Source organism: Brassica oleracea, chromosome C5 (assembly GCF_000695525.1).
Source record: "Brassica oleracea var. oleracea cultivar TO1000 chromosome C5, BOL, whole genome shotgun sequence".
Lineage (NCBI taxonomy): Eukaryota > Viridiplantae > Streptophyta > Magnoliopsida > Brassicales > Brassicaceae > Brassica > Brassica oleracea.
Window position 1 is genome coordinate 38,704,904 of NC_027752.1, and position 9,853 is coordinate 38,714,756.

At 37.5% G+C, this 9,853-nt stretch overlaps 2 protein-coding genes across 2 annotated transcripts in view; both read right to left on the minus strand.

Moving 5' to 3' along the window:
• Window positions 1–1,557: 1,557 nt before the first annotated feature.
• On the minus strand, window positions 1,558–3,809 carry LOC106343874 (transcription factor MYB1R1). Its single transcript, XM_013783216.1, has 3 exons — window positions 3,191–3,809; window positions 2,354–2,565; window positions 1,558–2,277 (listed from the first exon to the last, which is right to left on the minus strand). Exons 1-3 carry the CDS (start codon window positions 3,567–3,569, stop codon window positions 1,753–1,755), a joined length of 1,116 nt encoding a protein of 371 aa, XP_013638670.1. The 5' UTR covers window positions 3,570–3,809; the 3' UTR covers window positions 1,558–1,752.
• A 675-nt stretch (window positions 3,810–4,484) lies between these two features.
• Window positions 4,485–9,853, minus strand: part of LOC106343447 (ABC transporter G family member 29) — an 8,894-nt gene continuing 3,525 nt past the window's right edge. Inside the window, exons 8-19 of the mRNA XM_013782663.1 lie at window positions 8,480–9,078; window positions 7,864–8,024; window positions 7,655–7,764; window positions 7,420–7,573; window positions 7,069–7,235; window positions 6,637–6,969; window positions 6,013–6,387; window positions 5,807–5,940; window positions 5,508–5,735; window positions 5,265–5,436; window positions 4,932–5,186; window positions 4,485–4,843 (exon numbers count right to left, since the gene is read on the minus strand). Of these exons, the coding sequence (XP_013638117.1) occupies window positions 4,571–4,843; window positions 4,932–5,186; window positions 5,265–5,436; window positions 5,508–5,735; window positions 5,807–5,940; window positions 6,013–6,387; window positions 6,637–6,969; window positions 7,069–7,235; window positions 7,420–7,573; window positions 7,655–7,764; window positions 7,864–8,024; window positions 8,480–9,078 (2,961 nt within the window). The 3' untranslated portion in view covers window positions 4,485–4,570. The remainder of the gene's footprint in view (window positions 4,844–4,931; window positions 5,187–5,264; window positions 5,437–5,507; window positions 5,736–5,806; window positions 5,941–6,012; window positions 6,388–6,636; window positions 6,970–7,068; window positions 7,236–7,419; window positions 7,574–7,654; window positions 7,765–7,863; window positions 8,025–8,479; window positions 9,079–9,853) is intronic.

Sequence of the window (9,853 nt, forward strand, 5' to 3'; positions counted from 1 at the left end):
ATAGCGGTTAAGAAAAATTTGAGGTCAAGAGGAATGCAAGGAGGTACTGTATGTGACAGATGTGGAGCCCCCGAGGAGTCCACTAATCACGTTTTTTTTTAATGTCCACCGGCGGTTCAGGTCTGGGCACTTTCACGGATTCCAACGAATCCTGATATTTTCCCCATTCAATCTTTGTTTACCAATATGGATCATTTATTTTGGAGAGTGTCCCCCGAAATGGAGGATCATTACTTTGCTTGGATTCTTTGGTATATATGGAAAGGTAGAAACAATAAAGTTTTTAGCAATTTGGATATGAATCCCAGAGATACTCTCAAATTGGCAGAAACGGAATCGCTACTTTGGGCGGAAGCACAAAACTCTCAGACTCAGAGTACGGACCGCACCCAAGTACCAGTACCTTTGGCAATACTGAGTATACCAGGTCGATGGTGTTTTACGGACGGATCTTGGAAAACAGAGGATAAATATTCAGGGCAAGGATGGTACAGTACCCTGGAAGGTTACGATGGACTAATGGGAGCAAGGAATACGAGAGCGAGTCAGTCGCCACTACACACAGAGATAGAGGCTCTCATATGGGCAATGAAATGCATGAGGAATCTTCGACAGTCTTGTGTTACTTTTGCAACGGATTGTGCTCAATTGGTGAAGATGGTTTCGGAACCAGAAGAGTGGACAGCCTTTGCAAGCTATTTGGAAGACATAAAGTTCTTGAAGAGAAGTTTCAACAGCTCATATACCACAGACACAGAACTCAAAGGCGGATAGTCTAGCACGCAGTGCAAGGAAACAACCGTCGTTTGTTGTTCATATGGATGCAGAGTTACCGGGATGGTTCGCAGAGTCTATATGAATCTGTTTTGTTGCTGACAAAAAAAAAAAATCTATTCAATGAAAAAATATATTATATACTTATTATGTTTTAAAAATTGATTGACACATATATATTATAATATATACCAATTTAGAATTGAAATCAAAATGTTTATGTAAAAATAAATGGAAACGAGAAACCCGCGCGGTTGCGCGGATCGAGATCTAATTGATTGATTGAAACGAAAGTATTGATTGTGTAGAAGTGGCTCGATTAATTCTCGGCTTCTTTTCTCTTCGATCGGAGAAGACGAAGTGGTAGAGGTGGGAAGAATCGTTATCCTTAGACGGTTTTTTTTTTGTGATCTGTGTCTAATCGGGCAAATAAAAATCAGATAAAGCCCAAATGGAAAGCTTATCGGATGAAGCCCACACGGTATATTTCTCGACCGTGAGGCTTGTCTGACGTGTCCAATTACATGTTCTTGATTGGTTTGAATTATTGATCCTACGTGGACACACTCCCTACTCGGTATATTGGTCTTTTAGTATTGTTAGATTCAATTAATTATCAAAAAAACTAGTAAAACAATTTTAAATATGAAAACATCCCTGTTTTAAAACACCAAAAATCCTTTAAAACATTATACATTTTGGAAAAAGTAATAAAAATAAGTCAAGACAATAAAATGAGGGGGTAATATTGTTGTGTACTTATCTTATGTAAGTATGACGTAATGCTGGGTAACGTGTTTAACTCTTTGGTAAATCTATTGTTACAGTTTGATATGTTCTTTCTTTGTAAAGTACTGTTGGTCTCTAAGCGCTTGTCTTGGTTTGTTTCCTCCTAAAACCAAGAACATCCTCTGGTTTAATCCGGCCAGGACCTTCCACATCTTCGTTTCTTGAATCACCAACAAGTATATTTTTTTTTCAGGTCGCCTGAATCGCGCTGCTGCCTTTGCTCAAACCCGAGCCACTAACTGAGCCATTCGAGTGAAACGCAGATGGCCTTGACGGCTCTCCTATTAGTTTCAGAGACATGGGAGTCTCGGTTTCATGACTTGTCTCCATTCCTATGCTAAGCTGAGACAGACCGACCAGCTCGTCCATGTTGGCCCGTTCTTTAGCAAAACCAGGTTTTGGTTTTAGGACCTGATGCTGCTGAGAAGAAGCTGAGACTTCTAAGGTGTGATCTGTTCCTTGAAGTGAAGAGGAAGTCGCAGGGAGCCAAATCGTGTAAGTGACTGGAAAGCAAGGAGGAAAGAAGCTGCCTGGGACTAGCATTGGTGAAATAGCGTTTGGTGGCTCTATGACTTCCTCAGGTTGCTCCACTGGTGGCACCACTTCAGATTCTGTAGCATTGTTGAGTTTGAGCTCAAGTGAAGGAAGGTAGGTTTTGTTTTCAGGCTCCTTGATTAAGGTTTGGTCTTCCTGCGTTGGCGATGGATCGGTTACCTAAAAGAAGGCAAGACAGAGAAGATATTCAATATAAGTTTCCATATAATAACATAAAAATCAATAAGATGCTTACCATTTCATCGGTAACCATGTCGAAGAGGCTAGAACGTCTTTTCCTGCGGGTGGAACAAGTATGGCGGATGAAATACTTTTGAGCATGACTAGCCACTTGTGTTGGAGTTCTTGAAGTTACATAATTTCTTGAAATACCACGCCAATCTCCTTTTCCTAGCTTCTGAAGACCCACTAAGAATAGCCTGTGCTCCTCCTCCGTCCAAGGAACGCCTGAAAAACCCAATGTAATATGTCAATTACATTACATCTAATAACGCTACCACATTTCATCTTCAAAAATACATATATAACCATAGACTTATTAACTTCAACACTATGATCCACAAATAAGATAATGTCAAAACAACTATGCACCCATCTTAGGATGAATAAAACACTGTAAAAACTCTTGTCATGCATTAAGCTTTATCTGGCTTTTCCCCCAACAATTTCAATAACCGGTAAGACCCAACCAATTTCTGCAATAACCGGGATCAGTTTCAACAACGGATTGAAACAGGCAACAACGGTACAACTTCAGAACAATTTCAATCCCAGAGTTGAAAACTTCATAACAATTTTAATTCTAAAGTTCAAGACTTTACAACAATTTTTAATTTAAAAGTTCAAAAGTTCACAACAATTTCAATTTCCATTCCAAAGTTCAAAACTTTATAACAATTTCAAACCCAAAGTTCGAAACTTTATAACTCTTTCAATCCCAAAGTTCAAAACTTTATAACAATATCAATTCCGAAGCACAAAACTTTATCTATCAATTAGCAATCAGACAAACACCAGTTCAAACGTGAAACCCAAATCAAAAGAAAAAAATAAAAAAGACAATCCCTTTTACCTCTCTTCCTCTCCACACGACGGTGGTGGATAGACCCAGAACCATGACCTGGATCATCCGACAAATACCCTCCGTTCTCTTGACTAGAGTACCTCCCATGATCCGAAAACGGCGAGTCGTTATGATTACCCGTCGCCAAAGGAGACAAACGGTGGTGCACGGCCAATGCAGAGAGGTTACCCATACTCGCACTCTTCTTGATAATCGACCCATCCGTTAACCTCACGCCGAACAGCTTCACGGCAGCAGAGGAGGAGGAAGAAGCAGATCCTCCTCCGTTTCCACCGCACGTGCCGCCACCACCACCACCACCCCCACGAGTCGGGCACGTGCGGGAGTTATGCCCATTGTAGCTACAATGCGAACACCGACGAGTCATCCACACAACACAAAAAGCCAAAACACTTTAATCTGTAATAAAAGCTCCTCCGTACATAGGTTTTTGCGTATATACAACAAGTTCGATAGAGAGATGTGTAATTTTGTTTTTGATTTTTATTATGGAAAGAAGAAAGACCGAGAGGATTATGGGGGATCTTACGTTTTAATCCGTGTTTTAGTTTACTATTTATATAAAGCTTTTTATTTATTTATATCTTATCTTCTTACCCTGATATTCGTTTATGACAACAAACTAATCTTATACATACACTCATCTTCTTGTTTAGGATAATTTTTAAAAATATAAACTATGCTACCGACAAATACAGTTCTGATAACCAAGATAATCATGTTAAATGATTTAAATGTTGATGATAATATTTTTTAATCTAAATCTGTAGTGAAAACGAAATAAGCAAATACATTTTTCTTTTGATCCACTTGTGAAGCGATCTATCCACATATGATAACAAACACGTTTTTAATATGAGATGGTGGATCAAGTGGTCTAGATGTAAAGGGGCTAAGATATTATCACAAAGATTGAACGCATATAGACACATTTAGTTTTTAGTAGGCGTAAAATGTGATTTGAACTAGCTTTAGAATATGTTATTTGTTTGTGTATTTTAATTAATTTACTGTAATTTAAATCTGGCATACAAATTTGGTAATTAAAAATTGGAGACTTTTCTTCAGATTTAATTCTTTGTATTTTTAATAATTTTTAATTTACTTAAATCTATCATAAAATCCAATTTACTAACAAAATTTTAAGAATAAATAACACATATTTTAACAAGAGTTTTAAATCATAAAACGAATTACACCACTGAATTTAGTTTAGAATTGTTGACAAAAAAAAAAGTTTAGAATTCTATTCTACTAAAATACTCCGAAAAATAATCTACACTTCAAATAACTGTTCTCTGTGATAATTCTTCTATAAAAAATCAATAGTCCACAAAATAAAGTAAAAACATTCGACTTCCAGACACTCTATCTCTGCTGGAAGTTTAACATTTTGATGCCGAAGGCAAACATAAAAGCGAAAAACACCGTGAAGCCCACTAACACAGCAGCAATAGAGCCCATGAAATTCGGGTCGTACCCGTAATGATTCTCAATGTACCATTTTATCGTCGGATCTTCCATCATACCCGGGACTTTGATCGTATCCTCTTGGTCACCGTACTGTGAAACAATCAATCCATACACAGTCCATGCTACTGGACAGATCCAGTAGTACCATATCCACCATTTCGGAATCCTCTGCGGAAAAGTAAAACCAACTTAAAAAATCAAAAGCTTTAAAAACCCTTAGGTTAAGTTTCTTGCGCGGTACGAAACCAAAACTAACCGGTCTAGGGATGAGAAAACCAGAAAAGAGGTTGAAAAGACCATAGAACGCTCCGGCGAAAATAGCAGCGACTTGCTGGTTCGGGGTGATGGCGACAGCCATCATCCCGTAGTATGTGAAGTAGAGGAAGGAAAAGAATGAGACGAAGAAGAACCAAAAGAACTTCACCACGGTCCATTCAAAACACATCATTGCGTATGTAATCAACGTATAATACGTAGTCTGGATCAGCACAAACGGTATTTCACACACCACCTGAATCCAATGAAAACAAAAATTTAATTAATTACTAACCCTAACACTTTCTTGTTGATCAAGAAAGTGAAATCTCACCTGTGCTAGGGCATAGGGTAAAGCCGAGTACATTTCAGCAGCTCTTTCTCTATAGAAGACAGTTCTTTCCACTGCTACGAGTGGCTGGACAGATGTGGCATTGTTTATTCCCACGAACAAAACAGCAGCATACATTGCTCCAATAACCTTTGTCAGATCATTAGCACTGTCCCTGTTCATACAAGAAGTTGTATATTAGGGTTTATGTAAGTACAAACTCATTTACTGGCTTTCAGGACAAACCTTGTTGTGCCAACTTTCCAGAAGATTGATCCGACCATGAGAGCTGCAAAAAATGTAAAGAAAAATCTGGCAAGATTGTAGTCTGGAGTTCTCCAATAAGTTATCCACTGTTTCCACAGACAAGACTTGAATTGTCCTAAAAATGATTCTGAGAACTGCGTTGAGAAATAGAGATCTTTTGCTCCTTGTGGCGGTGTGCTTAATTCCTTTACAAGCTTCTTGTTTCGTCTACACCAATATATCAGTTCTAATAAGTAGCGTAAACTCTTGTGAATGATTATGGTTTTTTTGAGTCTTACTGATATAAGGATGATGTTATGTAATGCTCAGCAAAATCTATATCAAGCTTAGCTTCTGCAGCCACTGAGCTCACTTCTAGCATCCATGTCGCCGGATTATACTTTTCTTTAATTTTCTGAACTCCAGGAATGGCCTGTAGTTTCTTAAAGTGGTCAGGAAGTTCCTTTTTCAATCTAAGATTCAATAACGAAATTTAGAATCTAACCTGAAAATATTCAATAATCTTGTGGGAGTTTTGGCCTAACGGACCAGCGTAAATAACTTGTCCTCCTCTCTTCATAAGCAGAAGTTCATCAAACGCTTCAAAGATGTCAATGCTAGGCTGGTGGATTGTGCAGACAACAGTTCTTCCTGTGTCAACTGTGTTCCTCACTGTCCTCATCACAATGGCTGCAGCCCTAGCGTCAAGCCCTGAAGTAGGCTCATCCATGAAGATTATGGATGGGTTCGCGACTAACTCAACTGCTATAGTAAGCCTCTTCCTCTGTTCTGTTGATAGCCCTGAGATCCCTGGAAGCCCCACTATCCCATCTTTTAGACTCTTTAGCTCTACTAACTCCATCACTTGGTCCACAAATCTCTACAAAAGTCAGTGTATGATTTAGACTAGTGATCTCATATGCAGAGCTGGTTTTAAGCATAGGCAAGCGAAACATTGGCTTATGCCCCCCACCCACCCCAAATTTTAAGAGATAGTTTGTATAAACATAGGCTCCTAAAACTATTTAAAAATAAAATAAATTAAAATCTTTACTAAATTGTTTATAGCCTTCAAAATATCACGACCGGTCCTGCTCATATGGTTTGAAGTAGTGAGAAGAAGCATTACCATTTTCTCATCTTTGGTGACTTCTTTTGGTAGACGAAGGAAGGCAGAGTAGATGAGAGACTCTCTGACAGTGACTTGCGGCGAATGGATATCGTTTTGTTCACAATAACCAGAGACTCTGGCAAAAGTTTCTTGTCTTTTGGGAAAACCGGAGATTCTGATGTCGCCTTCGATGTATCCACCGGTCTTTCTACCAGCCAAAACATCCATTAAAGTGGTTTTACCAGCTCCACTTACTCCCATCAGAGCTGTTAACACCCCTGGTCTAAACACCCCTGTCACTTCCCTTAGCAGCTGAAGCTTATCCGTTGCAACTTCTTGTTCTCTCATTTCCTATTTGTTGTGTTATAGTCATTTAACATATTTAACATTATTGTTGCAATTTCAACGTTCAACACATTTGATGTAATAAGGATTTGGATTTGGTGTTACCTTAGGCATGTCCACGTAGTAGTTGACCTTGTCGAAGGACATTGTGTAAGGAGTAAATGGTAGAACCATTCCTCTTTTCACGTAAGTGTTTTTACCCTCTGACCCATTTGTGACTATGTTTTCCTCTGCACCCTCTTTAGAAACGATGGCTTGAGGTTTCTCAAGTGCTGACATATCAAGAAAACATGATGTTAACTTAAGAAGAAACCAAAAGAAATGTTGACGTTCATGTGTTTCCAAATTAAAACTTTTTTCCACACAAAACAAATTTGGTATGACTATAGTTTTATATCGTTTATATTTTGAGAAAATATATGATAAAAACAAACAATGTATATAGATGACCCTTACGGTTTAGATATGCAAGAGCGAGAGTAGCTAGGATGTTAAAGAGAATTGTAAACCCGAGAACGGCTCCTACACCGATCCAGTACCAGCTTGGATCCGTGAACACATCAAAAATCTCAAGAACAGCCAACCCCAACCTCGTGGAATTATCAGAAGACTGCAAGGAAATTTAAAGCATAGCAAGTTCTGTTAAATAATCATTCAATTATAATTACAAGCTTGAACCTATTGGAGTTACCTGTTGATCCATCCATCTAGGAGCAAGCATTTCATTGACAGTTAACGCATCGTAAGTGTAAGTCATTGGTGAAACCCAATAAGCCCATTGCCACCATGTAGGAATCTCACCTGTTGACATATATCATCAAGACCAACTAGTTTAGTTTATCTTTAAAACATGTATGTTTCTTGAAATCATCAGTTTCATAGTGTCTTTTGATGTATAACCTCTAGGAACAATGAACCCTCCAAGTAAGAAGAGGAGGAGAACAACTAGAGATCCTCCCGTATTAGCAAGTATCATTGATCTACAAGTTGTCGCAATGAATCGAAAAATACTACCAGCCATTTGCTGTGTAAGAAATATCACCAGTAAATGCTTGAAGAACCTGCCACAAGCACACACACAAAAGTTCAAGGAATTACTTTTTTATAATTAAGAAGTTTGGATCCACTGGACATGTTAATAGCATTGATTATTGAACTCTAACTTAAGTCTCTATTGATGTTTTGCATCTCAGATCACCAGATTTGAAAACATCTCTGGAGAAATATGCCTTAAAATAAATAGACAACCCAAATCTCATATCCGATATTAGACCCAAAAGAAGTCTAATATATAAGTAGAGTCCAACTCTACTTAGTATGATGTTTTTGGGGAGTAACTTTTCCCTATGCAAGTTTAGGTTCAAATCGAACAACATTTTACTAAATGAGGGAGTTAGACATCTGATGATGACGACGGACATCTGATTCTAGTAGGACATTTGTCTAGGAAGGGCATTTGGTCCGTCACAATATATGTAACAAATTAAAAATTTATGGTTCAAGAATCATAAGTCACCTGCTGGGTTCTGGAGAAAATCCGATCAAGTAATACGTAATGCTGACCCAAACAACGGATTCGAAGATGGAGATAGGAATGCTCAAGAGAAACGTCGGAAGAGTGAAGGTCCAAGAAGGGTGAAACAAAAGGTCTCGTTGCTTGTAGAACACGGGAAGTCTTTGAATCATCAGAGAAAGCTCCGCGAACCCATTGAACATGTTAGCGATCATGGAGAACATCAATGCACCGATGTAGACGGCTCCGTCATTCTCGTCCTTTGTGCCCATCCCTGTTCTCAAGTACACGGTGGAAGCAATCAAGGCCATTATAATGATCTGAACGGTCTTGAAAACGTAGAAGAAAGCGTTGCGTTTAATGAGAAGCAGTTCTCTGTCCCAACAGATCTTAAAGAGTTGAGATTTGGGAACAGATTGTTTGTTGAATACGAGAGAAGCTGGATGTGATCTGAATCTGTCGTAAGGGACGGACAGGTCGTTTTCAAGTTTGGCTCCGACATGGAAGGTTCTGAATTGTTTGGAAAACCCAGAGACAGGAATGTATCTGTATGGTTTTGTCGTGTCTGCCCAATACTGTTCTTGGTCTTTCCTTGAAGTTACCTGTTTAACAAGGCAAGTTGGTCAGATCAATTTTCTTCTACAATATTAAGTGTCAATTCTTTTGGTTAAATGTTGAAAGATATAAACTAGCCGTTGCTGTGACATAAAAGATAAATAAATAAACTAGCCATGCGGTTTTGGTTTATTCTGGTTGGGTATTTTGGTTTCGGTTAGTTCGGTTCAGTCACAATTCCACAAATGTAAACCAAAAAATTAGGTTTGGTTTAGTTTTCAATATATTTTGGTTTTTAAAAAATCCATAAATAACCTAATTTTGGATTTAAGTTAGATTTAGGTTTAATTAAAAAAAAATACTTTCAATTATATTCATTTATTTTGGTTAATTCAGTTAAATCGGCTCAGTTATTTCAGATAATACGGTGCGGTTCAAATCCGCATGGCTAATATCCCCTATATATTATTTGTGAAACATTACAACTTATTTTTGTAGCCACGTGTCATCACTAAGATGATTCTTAGAATTAATGGAGAAATATGTTGGTCCATCTAATTATATAATAAGCTTTTTATTAAAGTAATCATAAATTCATTATTAATATCATTTATTATTTCCTTAAATAAAGATTACGGAATTGCCTAATGTGGCTAAAGTATATATGACAATTAATGATTTTGAATAATAAAGATCTGATAAAAAAATAATGTATCTTCTATCAAATTTGTTTAATTTTAAACTATTAAAATAATTTAAAAAAATCACAATAGCCATATTATAAAAATTTAGATTTTTCTGTATATGTTATATTTTGAATTT

Coding starts and splice junctions, on each gene's coding strand:
- LOC106343874 (XM_013783216.1), bottom strand. CDS start 3,569: ATGACTCGTCGGTGTTCGCATTGTAGCTACAATGGGCATAACTCCCGC. Junction 2,566..3,190: donor TCGTGTGGAGAGGAAGAGAG/GTAAAAGGGATT, acceptor TGGGTTTTTCAG/GCGTTCCTTGGACGGAGGAG. Junction 2,278..2,353: donor ACATGGTTACCGATGAAATG/GTAAGCATCTTA, acceptor GCCTTCTTTTAG/GTAACCGATCCATCGCCAAC.